Source organism: Osmia bicornis, chromosome 11 (genome assembly GCF_907164935.1).
Source record: "Osmia bicornis bicornis chromosome 11, iOsmBic2.1, whole genome shotgun sequence".
NCBI lineage: Eukaryota > Metazoa > Arthropoda > Insecta > Hymenoptera > Megachilidae > Osmia > Osmia bicornis.
In genome coordinates, this window is record NC_060226.1 from 8,380,704 (window position 1) to 8,401,424 (window position 20,721).

The window sequence follows — 20,721 nt, forward strand, 5'->3', positions numbered from 1 at the left end:
GATACTAACAAATATTATTACGTATAACGTATTAACTATAAATATAACATTCCTCTATTGAATTATAATTTTATTGTATTGAATATATTTAGTGTAATTCATATTAAATTGTTTTTTTAGTATCAATGCTAGGCGTCTGGCATCGAGACGCAGACAGCTAGCAACTTTGTTTTCAGTTACGTGAACCCCGTTTTGTTTCCGTTATTGCAGCGAGCCATCTTGCTTCAGACGCCGATCATTACTTCTTCTAGTAATTTCATTGGTATCGTGTCGTGGAAGAACATAAGAGTTTAGTGGTCAAATAAACGTTGTTTTACTTGTATCAGGTAAGTTTGTAAACATGTTTCTTTTTCTGCATTATTATTTATATGCGAACGAAATTGAGTCGTTCGCAATTACTCCGTTTTAAGGATAGAACAGTAACAATTTACGATGAGCGTTCTCTCAACATGTTGTATCGTATTTAACAATAATTCGTCAACGATCAAGTTTTCAAATCATATTTTTGATATTGTGATTCAAATTACCGTTTGTTGTAAAAATTATTTTACTATATGATAATGACGTGGCAACAGCTTTACAAATGCTACGTCACACGGGTGCTCGTATATAACATTTTTCATTACAAAATACTATAATTGATGCATATATTGCACAATAAATAATTTCCTTTAAATATTACCTGTACTGGACAATAAATAGTCCTCACAACAAAGTTATCTTAATGTCATTAATAATTTGTACACTGTATCAATAATTTTCCAATAAATTCCCATAACTAATGAAAATAGTATCATCCAGTAAATACAATTATTTTATAGTAATTTACACATGCTTTCATAAGTTCCAATCACCTCATTTTTATTTGTATGTGGTCAGTAAATTATGTAGCACAAAAGGAGCCGAGGATAAGCGATTGTACGACCGCCATTTTATGAAACGAGTATCCAATAAAAATACTTACGATTTGTCGTTTGAACTTAAAACATATTTCATTTTTCTTTATCATAAATTTCATCTGCTAGTAAGAAACGTTAATATTAGAATTAAAAAAAAAATTAATTGAATATTTAATGAAAAACAAACTATCAATAGTTTTTAACCTTCAAAGGGGTTTCATAGAAAAACAATATTTAACGGTACATGAATGGTATAAAATTTAATCATCACTGTTTAGGAAAAGTATAATTGAAATAAATTTCTTTTTTATTATTGTAAACGAGTATATATATTCCAAGTTTTTATCATGCATCTATTAAAGGTTAACGTTCCGATGATACACGATTTTATATTTAAAATTTTTATTTTATGTGTTACGAATTATTTTATATATTTGACGTTTTTAATTATTTATCCATGACGTTAGGCGGGTTCGGTACATTTAATAAATCATTGCGTTTTACATTTACACGCAGCTTTTATTTTCCGTGTTCAAAGTAATGGTACATTGTAAGTACCGAATACGGCTAATGCTCATATTCACCTAATATTTGTGTAAACACTTTTTGGCTGAGTAATAAGCATGGTGATAAATACTTGACAATATTGTAGCGATTCATACTTTATCAACGAGTTAAATACCAAAATATTTTGATTTCAACTTAATTGAAAACAATGTTTTTGTTATCCACAAGTGCATGAGATGTGCTTAAACTAGTTATAAAAACATGTTGCAAAAAATATTAAGTAATCTTATTTCTTATTTAGCTAAAGAAGTTGTATAATTAATAAATTTATTCAGTAAATAGTCTGCCTTTTCTGTACCATGTAGGAAGTATGTTTTCCACACTACTGCTTGTTATTCGCTATTATTAAAACAGTTCTTATCGTTTAGAATTTTCCTACAGTATTTGTTTTCTTTTGAGTAAATTATCATCGCATAATTAAAAATTACATAGTCACTATATAGATTTTTGTTCAAAATGCAGCATGTTATACGAATCACATTTGTATACAACTTATTTTCATTGCTATAAGTTCTGCAAGTTTCATTAGGGAACGATATTAATTTTAATAATCAGTATGAAAGTTGCACATTATTTTCCTGGTATGTGTAATTATTAAAGGAGGGTGCAGTTCACGTTTTACCGCCCGTAGAACCAAAATTAGGAAATATCCCCTGATAGATTTCGACGGGTCCTATCGAATGAACCTAGTCCCAGATTGCGCAAACGAATAATGAAAAAGTTATAATCTGTAAAATTTTTGTATTTTTTACTTAAAAGGAAGTTTAAAGTTTCTATTTATAATAGTGGTTGAGTGGCGTAAGGGTTGAGGCGCTCGCTCTTCGACAGCGAGATCGGGAGTTCAAATCCCCGAGGAGCAAATATTTTTTTTTTTTTATCCTCCGAAAACCTTAATCATACAAAGCTCGGTCGCGTTTCCTCTCTGGATTTAATTAGGTTAATTTTTTCTATTTGCCCAACCTGAGACTAGGCTCATTCAATAGAATACTAAGAGACCTTTCAGAATATACAATACATATTGTCCTATTTTGTGGGCGGTGAAACACGGAACTGTACCCAAGAAGGATATATGTTAATGCTTAACATTCATTAGTTATTTTAAAGGTAATTTCATATACTAACAGCACTTCTATGTTGCACTTGTGTTACGTTGCAATTAGTTTCTTCTTTATGGTACATAAGTTTCACTTGCAAAACTTTGCGAGGCAAAGTCCGAAAATTACATGAAAAATATAAAATAGCGTTAGTAATCAGAGTACTATTGAATATTATAAATTGCATTGCCATTCTCAGCCAGAATATTGGAAATTAACAGTACTTATGTTGTCATGTGACTAAACGGCAGGTTCTCAAAGAAGCCTGTTATGTATGGTGTTTTTATATTTTCCTTTAAGAATGAGCACCCGAGTATTCGTTGGTGGATTAACATACCGGGTGAGAGAGCGCGACCTTGTGAAGTTCTTCCGGAAATATGGTAGAATCAAGGAGGTCGCTATGAAGAATGGATTTGCCTTTGTGGTAAGTCTAATGTGGTTCAATTGTTTTTTTACAGTATGGTAGGGACAAGGGTCTATGTCGGTGGGCTTCCATACGGCACCAGGGAAAGAGACCTTGAGAGATTTTTCAGAGGCTACGGTCGATTCCGTGATGTCCTCATCAAGAATGGTTACGGTTTTGTTGTAAGTACATATATTAAATTTTACATACGCATCTTAACACTTTACTCTACTCAGTTTGGCTCTGTATATTATTTACCACACACTGTGTTAATATTCCTAATCCCTGTCTTAATTATTCGTTTATTTTGCTAAAATATTTCACACAAACGTGTAAAAGAAATCGGCTAGTTCTGCAAAAATTTTTCATAGAAAAAATTAGCTTAGTTACTCTACCATTTCATTGTTGACCAAAGTGCGTAGAGTATAGTGTTGTTACTTTGAAAATCACTTGAACACGTGAGTTGATCTGACCTACCTTGAGTCCTGAACACATTGGTACTCTGGCTGCTTAGTGGAACTGTGTGCTGGTTTTCATCGATTAATCTACAATGTGTTTGTAAGTTATCTATAATCAAAGGAAAGTCGTGTTATTCGTATACAACATTTGTCTATTTGGAGGTAAAATATCAAAATTAAAAATAATTTATCAGTATAGCTTGAATATTACTTTTCTTTATACAAAATGAATGCAATAATATTTGTATAGAACCAGTTTTGAAATCCCTAAACTGTTCATTCAAAATTATTCAGCCTCTGTTAGTTAATATACACTATCATTACATTTGTTTAGTATACATTATTTGAAAAGTTATAATTAACTGTATTATTGGTTGCATAAATGCGTATGTGTTACCATTCTACCTATACTTCATAAAAAGAAAATAATAAATTAAAATTAGTTATATAATGCGAAGGTGCATGCAAAAATTAGAATCTACAATGACTGTATTATATTGATCTGTAATAAATGCATTTTGTTTACAGGAATTCGACGACTATAGGGATGCAGATGATGCCGTTTACGAGCTCAATGGAAAGGAGCTTCTAGGAGAAAGGTAAAGCGTACAATTTCTTATTATACGTATTTTATACGTAAAACCGAGAAATTTGTTAAAGAGTATGAAAAGAATGGTGTAGGTAGCATGTTCTGCATGATTAGTTTCTTTTATTACTTGAGTTTTCAATTATTCATTCACATTATATAATTAATATAATATCAAAATTTGTAGTTTCTAATTGGACAATTGTTTCAAGGTACTACAAGTAATGTAATTTTTTTGAAAGTTACAAGATTACAATTTGTTGCATTGAAATTAATAATTTTGAATATTCATTCAATGTGTAACATTAACATCATTCGGTAACATTATTGATATACGTTTCATTAATTGAATTTCAATGATGTTCAGTAAAAAATATGTTACTTCGTGTTGTTAATGTTACGCTAAACGCGTAGAATTATACACGAGAAGCAATAGTATCGATAATTTTTTATTTTTATTTCAATTTTATCTTCCATCAGTTTATCTACTCTTGCTTCGGTGTAATTTCAAATGCAACATGTACACCAATATTTTTGTTTATAATCTTTTAAGTTTAATAAACGGCGTCTGTCCTCCAAATTATTGATTTGGTTTGTTCTGGAATAAAAAGTGCATCTTAAATAGCCGATATGACTTGCCGCCATTTTGAACTACTTCCATCAATTCCCCGATATTATATGTCACAAAGAGACTTATTGACACTTGTAATAACGAAATGCCTCCGCAGTTTGAGTAATGTGTGTATTGCTACTTTGATAAGATAAACGCAAACTTTTTGAATTCGAGAAGACGCGACATAGTCAGTATTACGTTTTCATAATTTTCTGCTGATTATTAAATGATACTATTATTATTTGGCTCTTAAAAAAACAAGTAGTAGTACATCAAAAGAATAGCAATAATAGCAAATACACACACGCGGAGGTACTAGTCAATTATAAGAAAACTTTTACAGACTTGTATTAAGACTGTACTTAGATTGATGATGAATAAGTTGCGCGTTAAGCGGACAACAACTAGAAAAAAAGTATAGAAACAGGGGATGAAGACAAACGATGATGATGAGGGGACAGCGCCTCAGTGACTGGACTTGTAGATAAGACGAGAGACAGGCGGATGATGATGATGATGATGATGATATTTGAACGGATTTCGAGAGGAGGCTGAGGAATGGAAAAAGAAAAGGAAAGAAGGATGGAAGGAAGCCGCTTTAGAGTAAGAATTAGTCGAGGACTTAGGCGGGGTTTTGTTGGGTGTGTTTCAGAGTGGCGGTGGAGATAGCACGGGGTGTTTCAGGGAGGCGAGGCGACCGTGGCTACGGACGCTCACGCTCCTGGAGAGACAAGTAAGCATATCCAATGTGTCTTGTTACAGAATTACTGTAGAGAGGGCCCGGGGGACACCTAGGGGTAGTGACCAGTGGCGCTATGGTGACTCCCGTGGTGGTTATGGGGACTCGAGGCGATCTGCGTAAGACACGCTATCCTTTTTTTTATTTTATCAGAGCGATCATTATCCCCCTCCTCCCCTGAAGACAATTCAGCTTGAAATATGCAAAATCTATCATAATTTCCAATCAGCTTCAAGCTATTATGAAGCTTTCAAAATAATTGAAATCACTTTTTTATTATTTTTTTTATTTTTAAATTTGATTTTTATTCAAACACCTTACAAAATGATTTTGCATATCGCTCGTACAGGGAAGAACGTAACCTTGGATAAGATAAGCTCTAGAATATATAAAGAGAGAAAGAGAAAGAAAGAAAGAAAGTGTGTATGTGAGAGAAAGAGAGCGTGCATTGTATAATTTGGCATAAATCTTGTATACTTGAAAATAGAGAAAATTTTTCGTCGAGGCATCGCCAATTTCTAACTAGTTTGAATTGGTTGTCTTGGATTTGACTGCTCTCAACAGGAGCACGTCGAATGAATGGAATTCGAAATTGCTAGCTGGAAAGTCTTAACGTATAGCATACCTATATGATAATGCCTAGTGAACTTTACTACCCTCCCAGACGTTAAGTTTTATTACTGGTAGTTGAGATATGAGATGAATAGATGTAATTGGCGACTAATAGATGTGTGGTATTGTGTTTGTTACAGCCGAGACGATATGCGGCACGACAGGTACGCTATTGCTGCATTTTGAGTAGATTTGATTCGATTGGAACAGGTGATTGATTGTGTGCCTGAGCAATGAATGCAGATCTGTAGTTATTTGCTGAAGGTTTAACCATCGATCCGTTATTTCTGTTCACATGACATCCCTTTTTGCAGAGATAGTGTGAACAGAAACACGAGGACTGCATCTAGCTACAAGCAATCATTGCCCAGGTACATACATCCAATGTTACGCTCTAACGATACATCTTTATAATATATAACTATTCAATTTTCAATATTTTACAATTTTAAATTTTTAAAGAAAAAAAAAAACTAAAGTCTCTTAAACGTTTTCCATTTAAAATATTCGCTATTATAAATATGTAAAGTCAGGTCCAAGACAAACCTGCTTTTATTGAAAACATTCAGATGCAATAATATCATTGTTTTTCCTTTTTTAGATATGGACCACCAACACGCACCGAGTATCGCCTTATCGTGGAAAATCTGTCGAGTCGTGTCAGCTGGCAGGTAAGCAATATCTGTACCTTGTTTCGCTTTATGTCTGATAGCTTTTTCCGTGAGTTTGATTACTACTCGAGGTTCCAGAAAAACAAAATGCGAGTACACCGAAAATGTGCGCGGATACCAATAATATATATATAATACAATAATCATATATTTTCTCTCGCTGGCGATTCTGCAATTTCGCATCCCCGAGTTGAACCAAACTTACACGCGGCATTAGCAGCATTAATATTTTTATTCGATTTTTCTTTCATCATTTTTAAGTTCGTTTACTCATATTCAAACTCCAAATCCGAGTTACAAAAAAATAAAAGAAAAGAAAAAAAAGATGTACATTTTGATCAAGTAAGTCTATGGCATCTAAAACCAAATTTTGTTGTTCTGAATAATATATACTTCCGCTTGATGAGACGAGCCCAAAAAAAGCATGAGCCATGACGATGAACGAGCGGAAGGAAAATAATAGACGAAAGGTGCAAAACAGGGAAGATGATTCACAGAAAAATACGATCACGAAATAGAACGAAGGTGTAGACACGTGAATTTCGACGGTCATTTTTTGAGCACAAAGCATAATGGAGACATCGAGGAAATCAGAGCGTGCTGCTTACGGTGTGCTTTTGGAAGAAGGTGGTGCAAAGAGAAGACGTCGAGGAACGAACAGTGGAGAAGAATAACACACAGATTGACAAAGGGCAATCTTTGGGACAACTTGGGAAATGCGAGAACGATGTGGGAAATACCAGGACGCACTTCATCTTTCGATTAACTCCCCAATCAAAACAGACAGCACATTACATAGAGATCTAACAATGTCCATTCCAACAAATTAGAGAAAAAAAAAAAATGAAAGAAGCAGACACAGATCATTTCTGTTAAAAGAGCTTTAATGCTCTTTTGTATGCATGTGAACCAAGTCTTACTTGATCAATATACATTGATAAAAAAAAAAAAAAAAAAAAATACTAAATCGTCTAATCGTACTTTTCGGATGATTGGTTGTCTTTTGATGAAAAACGAATTTCTCTCGCTCAGTCCGAATTCTCTCGATTCTTCGACGTTCCTTTTTCAATTTTATTATTTCATTTACGTTCGGCCAACAGTTGAGAAAAAACAATAAAATTGATGTTCTTTCCGAAGAGCCATGTCCTCTTCGCCGAGGAGGGGTGACCGGTAGGGCCAATAGACTGATGATGTGCGATGAATAAAGATGACGATGCACGCGATGGGCCCGCCTTGAGGTCAAGTGGCACCAGGTTGGTTTCTGAGGTGTCCCGGGTGAGAGAGATAGCCGCGTGGCACTGGGTACACCTACCACCTACCACCTTCTACTACTTACGCAGTGATTACGTGGTGAAAACCCAGTGACGAGATAGGTTCTTACCGTATCTGCGATCTTCTCATCATGATCGCTGGGAGAGAAAATACGTCGTCTGTGCCTCTACGATCATCAATGACTCTGACCTGTATCTATGCCTGGATGTGTTACAACAACAACAAATCATTACTCTCTCTATCTTTCTCCTTTTCCAATTGTCAACTTGTTAACCTTTCAACAATTCTCTTTTATAATCCTTTTATCAAACATTTCTATCTCTTCCTGCTGGTATACTCTGTACATTTATTATTCAACTTTTATTATTCCCAACTGTAATCATCTCCATCATACGACTGCCTGTCTCATCATCTAACTTCGCTACTACTACTACTACTACTATCACATTTATTACTACACCACGACTGTTACTGCTACTGGTACGCCACCAACCTAGCCATCTAGTAAGTCAGGCAGCGGCCACCCATGAGGGCATACACGGGCCGAAACCCGAACCATCCGCGACTACGCCACACAGATCCGTTCGACCCGACCAAGCGCCGTTGTGTCTGGCCTTTCTCTCTGTCCGTAAGCAAGGTGGTGCCTGGGCCCAAGGTAAATGCGTCACCTTAACCGAGTGTACTCTTTAGATATATACATTATATCTATTATATATCTTATATACACTTACACACTTGTAACTTGTTTTCTCATATTATTGTTATATATCTTTTTTAATATGTTGTATCTACTTTTAAACTGTGCACCATCATAGTTCAAGTGTTTTCATATTATATATCATATATATAATATAGATATTTATTATTCGACGAGCTTGGAGCCGTGCACACGCAAATCAAACAAAAATTTATAAAGAAACCAGTTCCAGAGACAGGGGACCAGTTTAACAAATTATATATGTATATGAAGTGTGCTCGAAATTAGGCATCCGTTCATTTGATCATGATAATTATTAGTTTAATATTTCGTGTTTTTTTTTCCATTAATTTTTCTTTGTACAAATTATATGTTTCAACAGTACACTTTTCTAAGCGCGTTTCAAATATGAAATGAGATAATCAACTTTTCTTTATGCAAGGCAATTTCGTCCTGTCAGGTTTTAAATAATTTCTTGTATATCTGGGAAACATTTCAGTAACTCAGCGTCGTTCCAGTTGATTCTCTACTCGCATAACAGCACTGGATTATCAGTACAAATCGCATTGGGATTTTCAACCACTTGAATTTTTTCGAAAATATCTCTGACGCGTTACGGATGATCAGAAGAGACCTCAAGATGCAAGAAAATTACCTACTCTGGTTATACACGCACGCACCTAACAAGAGAGAGTCCACAACATAAAGCCGTACCTGGTTCCCACAAATACAAGAACAAGTTTCATCAATGATCATATACAATGGATATCGAACAGAGACAATATATTGGATAAGATCAAGAACAACCACCACTGAATCACAGAGGATATAATTGAAAGGAATACACATCAAGAGGAACGTGAATCTTCCAGAAGAGATGAGCGATTATCATTGAGAAAAGGAAGAAAATAATATTGCAAATGGATTTCTCGTGTTCGTCGATTGTTCAAAGGAAATTCATGGATGCATTCTCCTTATTTTCTCCATCAGAATTGTCGAATTGCATCTCCAACTGTTAACAGAGGGACCGTTCACTCTGCATAAATTTATGTTTAATTTTGTCATCCCTGAAAGACAATATTTCAAAGGCATTTTAAACATAAATTTTGTTCGGCACGTTTTCAACACTGATCATAATTTCATTGTTTGTTCAGTTTCATGAGCAACTTGTCTTTTCTCTCTGCCTTATGCAGTTCCATCTTTTCAACGATCCATATATTTTTTGATCGAACCATCGAGTTTATGATTTTGTTCATGTTTTTTAAAGAACTCTTAGCAAATGGATTAGATATTTTTTATGATTACAGTCATAACTTATTAAACTTGTATTGTGAGCTGCTCTGCAGAAATTTTTCTATAAATTAGTCAAATCTTATTTGAGCACTAAGAGTTTCTTATTTTTGATCAAACTTCCTTTGAGAAGAGCTTATTCTTTTTCTGCAGGGTAGAGATTTTTCTGCCAACTATTATACATAATATACTGCTTGTTTTAAAGATTGAATTGCATAAAAAGAAAGGTTGCATCAATCGTAGATACTAAATTCGAGCACATGTTTTCAACATATATTCAACACTGAAGAAATGGACAGACAGGACATTACTTGGCTTTTTCAGTAAGGATAGATTTTTCGATATACTTTGGGAGGAGAAGGATTATTTATAAATAGGAACAATAGTGGATAAAAAGAAGTGCACAGGGTACATTTTAACCTCTGCGTAAATCTCTTTTAGTATTAGGAACACAGCTTAGTATTATATATATATATATTCATTACGTGAATATTAATCATATACTTCATATGATTAATTGTAAGATCAATTTCGTATCATTTCAATGTACTAACTCGTATTCTTGTGTGATGCTCAGGATTTGAAGGATTATATGAGACATGCTGGAGAAGTGACATACGCAGATGCACACAAACAGCGTAGAAACGAAGGGTGAGTTATCTCATGATTATTTTTTAAAAAAATATATAATTGTAATCGACGTTTGTACCGATTGATTCATGGTATAAATTAATGTTACAGGGTTGTAGAATTCGCAACATACTCTGACCTGAAGAACGCCATCGACAAATTGGACGACACAGAATTGAACGGACGAAGAATCAGACTTATCGAAGACAAGAGACGTGGTCGTCGCTCCAGGTCCTCGAGTTCGAGATCAAGGTCAAGGTCACGGTCTCGATCTCGTCGTCGATCACGCTCCCGCTCAAGGTATTTTTTCTCTCTCTTTTTAAAAAATCATTTCATTCATTTTCCGCACTCTATTCTACATTAGTCATTCAGAGTTAATTGCACGACATGTAGAATGATTTAAAACAGCTCCCCTGTACTCTTCATATTAGAGTTGAAGTAGCTTTAGGTAATTCGTAAGCAAAATAGAAAAACATTTTATGAACTTGCCTTTTTTTCTTTCTTTGTTATTTTAGGAGTCGTCGCAGCTCTCGTAGTCGTAGCCGTCGCAGCAGCCGTTCCAAATCAAGGGCACATTCTAAATCTAAATCTAAATCTAAATCCAAATCCCCTGAACGTAGCCGTTCTCGTTCCAAATCCAAGTAAGTATTCCTATCCTGTGGTTAAATATTTTCTTTCCAGTCGTTAATACAATTAATTAAAGAGTATTTATTTTATTATTTTGCTTCGTTTCTTGCGCAATTATTTATATAATTGAACATTTATTGTAACGTCGCACATTCACCTCCCACTGGTTGGCATTGTGTTTGGGCTGGTTTTTTATTGTTACAAGTTGCCTCTCACCGCTTTTATATTCATTGTTTTTTACACTGAATATATCATTAAAGATTTTGTACTTTTTTTTTACTTGTATCCTCCTGCATTTTCTTCATTTGAACTATAATTTTACAGATCAAGAGACCGCTCAAAGTCGAAATCTAAGTCAAAGTCCAAATCCAGATCTCGTTCTAGGTCCAAGGCTGAGAGGTCAAAGTCCAGGTCGCAGTCCAAATCCAAAGCCAAGTCTCCCTCAAAGTGAGTTTAATCTATATAATGAGCGCAAGAAAAGCAAATCTATAACCGTCTCTCTTTAAACCAGTTCTTCTTCCAGAGATAGATCTAGTCGCGAAAGATCGAGGGGCGACAGATCGAGGTCCCGATCAGGAAGTAAACATAGCAAAAGCCGTAGCCTTTCTCGTTCGCCAATGAACGGAGATAAATCACCTGAAAATAATAAACAGAAAGCTGATTAAGATAATGAACAAACAAAAAAGGGGATTACGGAGTGAAGTTTGAAGAGGACGAGGAGGATGATGACGATGAGGAGGAGGAGGAGGAGGAGAAAGAGGAAGAAATTTCTCTCTTTTTTTGTTTCCTTTTTTTCTACAAGTTAAAAATACATTCAAGAAGCCAATTTCATAATGAATTTGTTATAAAACTTCAATTTTTTTTGTGACACTGTAATTAACATGTACATCGTATTAAACATAAGCGAAATTTGTAAATCCTATGGATACACGGAACAAAAAAAAAAATTGTAATTAACTATATCGGCTTAAGTATAACTAATAATTGTACATGGTTACATACTTAACTGAACCAATCTACAAAATTGGTTTTATTTTTTAATTTTAATTGTACATGGTCGTCTCTGAATACCACCACACATCGCATTTAGAAAAATAAGATGTCTTCATAAGTACCTTAAACGGACTCTACACGTTTTTTCGATGTAACGCCGTAAAATATCAAGGAATTCCCTGTAATGGCTTTTTGTATATATTCCTAACATTCACATTACAATAAGAAAATATGTGATGTGTATTAAATTAGAGGTAAGAGGTATCTTATTATCAATAAAAAAAATACATGCCAAGCCTACGGTGAATTATTTTTCATCGAAAGTTAATTTCTTCACTTTTATTTATTAAAGTATATGCATATAATGTTTTGATAGTATAAACTACAGTATGCATAAATCAAACTGATTACCAACATACATAAAAGAGATAAAAAGTGTATCAATGTTTAAAATTTGGAAGTTCCTTATTGATATAACAAAATAGAGTTTATGTATATGTACATGTGCATTTATACAATGTGATCGACTATAATCTACTTATAAATTCATTGCGATTATTTGAAATAATACATCAAATACTCTCTTGCTTACAAAAGTTGTACGGTCAGAGTAAATATAATCTTAATCATCCGTAAATTTCTCGGTTTTAACTCTAACATTGCTAAATTCAAAATCTAATTCTAACTGTCTAGATTTATTTTTACTTGGCGAATTTTTTCTATTTTTCCGAGTATATCTATAACTGTCATCGTTCGATCCAATACTTGCTACAGAACTTTCCCTTTCCTCTTTTATATTATAAATCATTATATCCTCATCTGTTGGTTTTATTTTGTTAAAGTGTTTCACATTACTTTTTGTATCCATTTCATCACTGTCGTTATTATTAGGTAAATTAACCTTATGTTTCTTCTTAGGTGAATTAATTTTTGATAAATTTTTTATGCTATGTTCTTGATAAGTATCATCTGGTTTTTCTACTCTAGTTGCAATGTCTTCAAACTCAGGTTCTACTTTTATTTTAATTTCTGAATGTCTTTTATGCTTCTTTTTCGTGGTACTTTCATCATCCTCTACTTCTACTAAATCACAGCTAGAGATAGTAGATATATTTAATTTAGAATCCATCCTTGATACTTTGCAGGTTTTTATATAATCGTCCTCTTGTGCGTTCTCAGAGTCACTAGTCACTTTTTCTGTCTTTATCTTCACATTCTGATACGTAGAATCGCTATCAAATATTTTACACTTTCTACTTTTTCCTTTTAACGAAACTTTTTCAGAATTTTCATTGCACTTTTTTTTAGGAGATGTATTTGTTCTATTGTTTACTTCATTAGTATCACTTAAGTTTTCCATTTTAATGTTTGGAAACATTCTTTCACTTTCTATAGATGAATTTGCATCTTTTTTATTTGAATATTTTATATACTTATATGAACTGAACTCGTCTGTTGAATGATCACTATCTAACTCTTTTCTTTTTTTAGTATTCTTTTTTGATTTTGATTTATGTTCAAATATATTTTCTCCTATGTTCCATTCTGTGCCATTGCTTGTCCTACTCTGTTTCAACTTAGTTTTATTAATTTTATCTTTAGACTCGGTATCAAATAATCTGTTGGATATTTCCTTTGATGGATACTCTTCAGACTCTTCAATAAAGTCTTCATTTATGGAACTCTGAGAGCTATGACTTTTAGATTTCTTTTTATATTTATGTTTTGGACTAATAGATTCTTCAGATTCCTCATTATCTATGAATTTATTATTTGTAAAAATACTGTTTGTATATCCAGTTGACACAGTTTCTGTGTCATTCAACATAGGTTTTGATTCTTCCAGTTCTTTAACTTTTTTAGAATGCTTTTTGCCTTTCTTTGCCTTTTCAGTGGGTTCAGTCATTTCTGTTTCAATAATTTCGTTTAATTTTTTATGTTTATCTCTCTTTTTCTTTATCTGTGATAAATCTTCTTCAGAGGTATTTGCAGAATCAATTCCATAAAATGTATGTTGTTTAGATTGTTTAGAAGTTTTTCTTGATCTATCAGTACTATCTTGATTGCTGTTATCAAGAGAGTTACTAACTTTTTCTGTTAATCTACAACCTTGTAAATAATCACTGAAATAACAAAGAAATAATTATTTAACTATCAGAAAAACTATCCAAAGTTTACTTACCTTGGATTTAAGACACCACGAATATAAGGTAATTTACTAGTAAAATCAAGGTGGGTTATTGCAAATCGTACTTCTTGTCCTATTTCAAGATTATCTCCTACCCAATCTTCCTCATCATCTAATTTTGGAATTGATACATTAAAAGCTTTATGCACAAGCACTCCAATGTGATCTAATCCCTTCTTACTTACAATTCCTATAAATCCTTCTCTATTAATAACAAATATAAAATTTCAAAATTATATAAAAGCAAAGTATTACCTTTCAATGAAGAACCTACTTCTGGTTTGAATATATAAAAATCTGCTTCTATGTCAATATGAATGAAACAAGTATCATAAAATATATCTCCCAATGGTGTTAACAATTTGGGGTTTTTATAAGCCAATACAAAACCCTTTAACCTGTAATTAAAAATAATTTAATTCATTAATATTTTAATATTGATGATGTAAACATAACAAAGAAAATATCTTGTAACTATAATAAAAATTAAAAACATATTCTTAAAATTAAAAACAATTAAACACATACTCTGTGTCATAAAAGTTCAAATTTGAACTTAAAATCTCATTTAACGCGGCAGTTAGATTTGTTAAATGAAATGGATGTAAACCAAGATGCTTTTTAAATTTCTCGAAAGAAACATGAGAATCCTCGTCTTCGAGGAGTGCCGTAAGTTCTAAAACGGACCATGTAATCCCTGTATATTTTTTAAATTTCATCTTTATTAATTAGAGATGTAAACTAAACACTATTATAGGTTAAACACATGTTTTGTCGGCAACGTAAAATCAGTACTTAGTGTATGTGCCTTCAAATAGTTTCAAAGAGGTTAGGTTAGGTTTAGGCCCCGCCAATTTTTTTATCTATGGAATTGTGCGCATTGGTGCACATCAGTGCACATTCATACCACTAATGCAATCTTGGCTATATCTATTTGCCAGACGGTTTATGAATTTAACATCCATAGACATAAAAAACAAAGCTTCAGATAATTTTACATTATTTTCTAAAGTATATTCAGAAAACATGTTCTATTTAATTCCAACTTAAAAATCGGTCTTTTCGCAGTTATGGACTCTCATGACATCAACTATACCCATACCGTCCATAACTGCGAAAAGACCAATTTTCGTTCTTAGCGCATCTCCAGTACGCATCTTCGCCCTGATTGGCGATACTCCCAAACGAAGTGGAAAGCGATTAGCAGAGAGCTCGCTGCGTTCCCCCACCATCTTCCAACCTGCGCGTCGCAGTTATGGACTCTGGTAAACTGCGATATATATATATATATTTTGACATACATACTTACATGTTGTAAACACATACGTACAGGCAGTTTTTGACGTAATACAAGTTGTAAGTCAACCTATAAGAGTAAATAATATAAATGTGATTTAAAAACAGATTTACTCAATGAAAATAATCAGGGAAGCTATAAAAATTTAACAGAAATGTATACTAATGATGTTAATGGATTTTCATGTGGTTTTACTACTGCTAAAGGTAGTGCAATCAGTGTTTCTGATAGAGCCATATCAAAAGCAAAGAATTTGTTTACAGAAGAATTAAAGGAAACAGACAATCATGAAGAAATATGTAAGATTCAGATACAAAATGGTGAGCTTGAAGTACAGTTGCCAAATGTAGGATTTCAAACAGCGAATGGCAGAAATATTAATGTAACAACTGAAGCATTATTAAAAGCAGAAACATTATTGTCTAGTGAAATCACACAAAATGTAAAGAGTATCATGCCTTCATCTAAATGTAGGACTGCCAAAAGTAGTTTAGTTATTATTTCTAATGAAACTGTATTAGAAGAACAGGAATCTAGAAATACATTAAAAAATGAAACTAGTGAAGTCAATGAATCTATGATAAATGATGGATTTAAAACTGCAAGTGGTAAACATCTGGTAGTAACAGAGCAAGCATTACAAAAAGCAGAGAGATTGCTTTCTGAAAGTATTATAGAGAATACTAATAATGTAATGTCTTTGGATGCCTTTAAAATTCCTAACAATAATTTAAGTAATGTATCAAAGCATAATTTATTAAAAAATGATTTAAAAGATATAGAAAAATTTGGACACACATATCTAACTAAAAAAGAATCTAATAAAAATGAATTGCAAAACATTGACTTTCAAACTGCAAATGGTCAGTCTATAAATGTAGCAAAAGAAGCTTTATTAAAATCAAATGCATTATTTCATGAAGATACTTTGGAAGATCCTGAAAATCCTATGTTAATTAAGTCACTCCAAAAACGAAAAATTAAAGAAATAGATAACGATGATACATCTTTAAACAAAGTGAAATCTAATCACTTTAAAAAGTTAAGATTTAGTAATGAATTCCAAGTTCAAAAAACTGTTTGTAACAATTCAATTAATATTGAAGAAAAAGAAAATCAGGGAATGACTTCGGTGTCATCAAAAGTTTTAATTGTAAATGTTGATAAATCAGTAGATAATAATCAAAAAAATGAAACAAATGGGAAAAGCAATGGAGGAAATAGTACTTCCATAAATTCTTTAATTTCACATGAAGTTGTAGCTAGTACTGTTGCACTCTTAGCTGATGAAGAAGATTCTTTAGAGCAATGCAGTTCTATAGAAAGCAAAGAAAATGAAGAACTTCCATCTAGCCCTGTAATAGGAGGGCGATTTATTTCTAGAAAACGAAAGAGTGTAAATAGTAAAAGAAGAAGTACAAATGCTTTAAAAAACATAGAAAATAAATGTCCTTGTATAAGTACTTTAAAAAGTTCAAATGATATTTTTGTAGATATAAACGAAGTTGTAAATAAAAAAAATAAGCATTTAACACAAAAAGAAGAATCAATGAATGAAACAAAGAGATGTGATATTTCAGTTACCAATGAATTTAGTGATACTCAATTAATGATAGAATTTATAAATCAGTCTGAAAATATTTTAGAGAAACGTTTTAAAGCTATCTTGGAACAAGTAAGTTTAATTTTTATTTTCAAATAATATGAATATTAATATAGGATAAAATACTTAAAATTATAATTTAAATTTATATCGATATACTTTCAGGAAAAACAAATTAGTTTAAAAGAGAAATGCAAACATAAACCAACAATTAGTGTATTATATTTGTATAGAAAGACTAATCACAACAATCGTGTATCATGGAGAGAAATCAGTGAAGGAAATAAACCAATACCATGTACAAGTAAAGAACTTATGGAACGAAAATTACCGCTTGAAATTTTAGATATAACAGCTGATAATGCAATAACATTTAAATTTCGATGTACAGATTTTTATGGGTAAGGCTGTTAATTATTCTTCTCCATGATAATGAGTAAATTGTTTATGAACTTCGTATACAATATTTAGGCAAGATGTTGTACAAAATAATATGGAAGGTATAAAACTAAAAGACGGAGCCTGCTTAATTTTGGATGAAAATGGTTATGTAGGAATAACAGAAATTAACAGAGCTTTTCTAGCAAGTCCAGGAGTAGATCCCAGTTTACTTTTCGATGGATGGGTTGAAAACCATTTTAAATTGATTGTATGGAAATTAGCATCAATGGATAGAATAAAATTGGGATCTGTTACTTTACCACGGTAAAATTAATTGATAGTGTTAATGATAGAGAATATAAATTTTATGTTACTTATAAAAAGGGTTTCCTGTTTAGAGCACTAACTCCTGCTAGAGTTATGATGGAATTAAAATATCGCTATGATCGTGAAATTGATAGATCTGAAAGATCAGCTTTGAGAAAAATTTTAGAAAAAGATGATGTTTCGTCGAAAAGGATGGTCTTATGCATAGAATCGATTACCGAGGTAATTTGGTTTAATTTGTAAATGCATATAGTAAAATATGTGAGATTAAAAATTAATAAAATATATTTCTTTTAAAAGCCTGACGATTGTACTATTACAAATAGTTCTTCGTTAACAGCATCAAAAAAAGTAATATTAACAGATGGGTGGTATAGTGTCCCAGCTTGTATTGATCAGGCAATGGTTAAAAATGTAATGTCTGGTAAAGTAAAAGAAGGAACAAAATTAATAACATATGGATCTGAATTATTAAACTGCGATCAAGGATGTTTACCTCTTGAAGTAAATATACTTTTAAATACTACACCAAAGTTTTATGAAAAATGGTAAATGTATATACAATTTTTGATTGATAATTTATAGGTTCCAAAAAATGTATGTTTAAAGATACATACAAATTCAACTAGAAGAGCAAGGTGGGACACAAAATTAGGATATGTAGCTCCTTCAGGGCCGTTGTGCATTAAGTTAAAGACTATTAATTCAAATGGTGGATTGGTTGGAAAAATTAAAGTTTTGATTACAAGAGTGTATCCAATGTTATATTGCGAGAAAACTCCAATAGGAGGATCTAGTAAGCTATATATTTCGAATAATTTTAAAGTTATTAACTACACTTTAAACTCCTGTGTTCCATAATTTCAGTTTTTCGCAATGCAAGATGTGAAGAAAAAGCTAATATTGCTTATGAAAAGGAATGCAGATTAACTATAGAAGCATTTTACGCTAAAGCAGAAAAATACTTTTCCACTGAAAGAAGAAAAAGTTCTTCAAATACAGATAGTATTGATTTATCAGTAAATGACTGGATTGAGGAGTGTGAAAAACAGGTATACATTATTAAAATTTTTATTTTTCTATTTTATAAATTTATATTTTGATACTTTATTATAGGAATATCTATCAAAACGAGAATTTGAGCAATTAAAGAATAATTACCGCGTAAAGGAGGAAAAATTTAGACAAGAACTGGAATCACAGTTAAAAGAAACCTTACCGCCTCCACGTCAAGTTACACCTCTTTTAAAGATTCGAGTAGTTGAAGAAGAAACGAGTGCTATTCTCTCAATCTGGTCGCCTAGCGAAGAAATTGCAGATATTTTAAAAGAAGGAAATGTTGTATCAATTTGCAATGTTATACCATTGGGGAAAAGGTACCAGTTATATAGATATTATTTTGACATATCTGATTATCATTCAAATATTATCTGTAACTATGTACTATAACAGAGGCAACGTGCTACAGTTGAGTACAAACCGAAATACAATATTTAATCAAGTAAATGTTTTTAATATAACTTATTCTCGGAGAACATATACACCATTATGTGATGTAAATAAGGCCACTTTTGCCCCAGCTTATGGAGAACTTGATACAGTAGGAGTTATTGTTGGAATTAGAAACGAACCTTATGTGAGTTACTCGTGAATGTAGACTATGTATCAAAAAGATTAAGTTTAAATGTAATTGTTGTGTTTATAGGGTATGAAACATTTTGAAGCTGTATATTTGGCATATCCAGATAGGGATTTTCAATCTTCATACATGTCAATATTATTTTGGCATGGCATAGTCTCTCATGGATACGCAGAAATTTTGACAGTAGGATCATTTGTTGCTTGTAGCAATTTAGAGTGGCGACGGGCTACTTCGTGGAACATACCAATAACATATTGTACAGAACGAAGTACATTTACTCGTAATCCTCGGCAAAATCATCTTCAACAACCTTTTGAAGATTTGAAACATTTAATCAAGGTATTCTTATAATTATTAGTTAAGTTTTATATTTATAATTCTGTAATATAATAATCATAAATGTTTTTAAGGATACTAGTACGTATATAACAACATGTGCTGAAGAAATTTCAAAAGAAGTACAAAAGAAATCGGTGACAAGAATTTCAGATTCGTATAAAAATAACCTCGATAAAACATCGAATGAAAACCTTAGTTCTGATAAAAAATTTACTAATGATGTATATCAAGATCATTCAAGATATAATTTACTAAATCAATCAGCGAAGCCTATTAGTGTACAGGAGCGGCTTGAAAGACTACAACGATATGGCGAACCATCAAGTTTATCTCCAATTGTACTTAATAACAGTTCCAAGCGGGTATTTTTAGAGTTTCAGTCTCCTGTTCGACCAACGGATAGAGACCAAACAAAAATTCGCAAGTTGTTAAATAAAGATTTTACGGGAAATTCTAGGTGATAATATATAATTTCAACCATAATTTATTAATTGTACTATAAGATATAAAATGTATATTAATATTTTGTGTATAATAAGAACAGGTTGAATGAAATATATTTCATATTATCTATTTAAATAATAAAATGATGTAAAAATTATATTGTTAAGTTCCTAAATATTATTGAATGTTTCTCGTATTGTTCTGATAATTTGCAATTTTTAATTTAATAACGTTTTTGCTTTGGTATCGGCCGATAGCGGAACATACCGAACGGTGCCGAACTATACCGAACAGTGCCGACCGGTCTTCGGTGGGAAGGAAGTTCGCGCCATTTCTCTCGCGAACCAGT

At 32.3% G+C, this 20,721-nt stretch overlaps 3 protein-coding genes across 19 annotated transcripts; 2 read left to right on the forward strand and 1 right to left on the reverse strand.

Annotated features, from left to right (window-relative positions):
- The first annotated feature begins 188 nt into the window (after positions 1–188).
- LOC114873900 (serine-arginine protein 55) lies at positions 189–12,446 on the forward strand. 17 transcript variants are annotated; one of them, XM_046287663.1, is made up of 12 exons: positions 189–326; positions 2,861–2,984; positions 3,950–4,020; positions 5,273–5,353; positions 6,112–6,135; positions 6,286–6,342; positions 6,573–6,642; positions 10,479–10,552; positions 10,643–10,831; positions 11,047–11,172; positions 11,483–11,605; positions 11,670–12,446. In XM_046287663.1, the coding sequence occupies exons 2-12, from the start codon at positions 2,862–2,864 to the stop codon at positions 11,821–11,823; spliced, it is 1,092 nt and encodes a 363-aa protein (XP_046143619.1). In that variant the 5' UTR covers positions 189–326; position 2,861; the 3' UTR covers positions 11,824–12,446. The 17 variants fall into 17 exon arrangements, with proteins under 17 accessions (XP_046143619.1, XP_046143615.1, XP_046143618.1 ...); XM_046287659.1 differs by lacking the exon at positions 5,273–5,353 and adding an exon at positions 5,383–5,478 and having other exon boundaries at positions 190–326; XM_046287662.1 differs by lacking the exon at positions 2,861–2,984 and adding an exon at positions 3,019–3,145 and having other exon boundaries at positions 190–326.
- Positions 12,447–12,458: 12 nt separating this feature from the next.
- On the reverse strand, positions 12,459–15,425 carry LOC114873899 (dentin sialophosphoprotein). Its single transcript, XM_029182672.2, has 4 exons — positions 14,868–15,425; positions 14,595–14,737; positions 14,334–14,529; positions 12,459–14,274 (listed from the first exon to the last, which is right to left on the reverse strand). The coding sequence occupies exons 1-4, from the start codon at positions 15,056–15,058 to the stop codon at positions 12,774–12,776; spliced, it is 2,031 nt and encodes a 676-aa protein (XP_029038505.2). The 5' UTR covers positions 15,059–15,425; the 3' UTR covers positions 12,459–12,773.
- A 206-nt stretch (positions 15,426–15,631) lies between these two features.
- LOC114873926 (breast cancer type 2 susceptibility protein homolog) lies at positions 15,632–20,462 on the forward strand. The gene is made up of 11 exons (XM_029182730.2): positions 15,632–17,311; positions 17,405–17,640; positions 17,711–17,944; positions 18,019–18,169; positions 18,248–18,451; positions 18,533–18,743; positions 18,815–18,999; positions 19,064–19,323; positions 19,400–19,583; positions 19,653–19,928; positions 20,000–20,462. The coding sequence occupies exons 1-11, from the start codon at positions 15,791–15,793 to the stop codon at positions 20,387–20,389; spliced, it is 3,852 nt and encodes a 1,283-aa protein (XP_029038563.2). The 5' UTR covers positions 15,632–15,790; the 3' UTR covers positions 20,390–20,462.
- Positions 20,463–20,721: the final 259 nt, after the last annotated feature.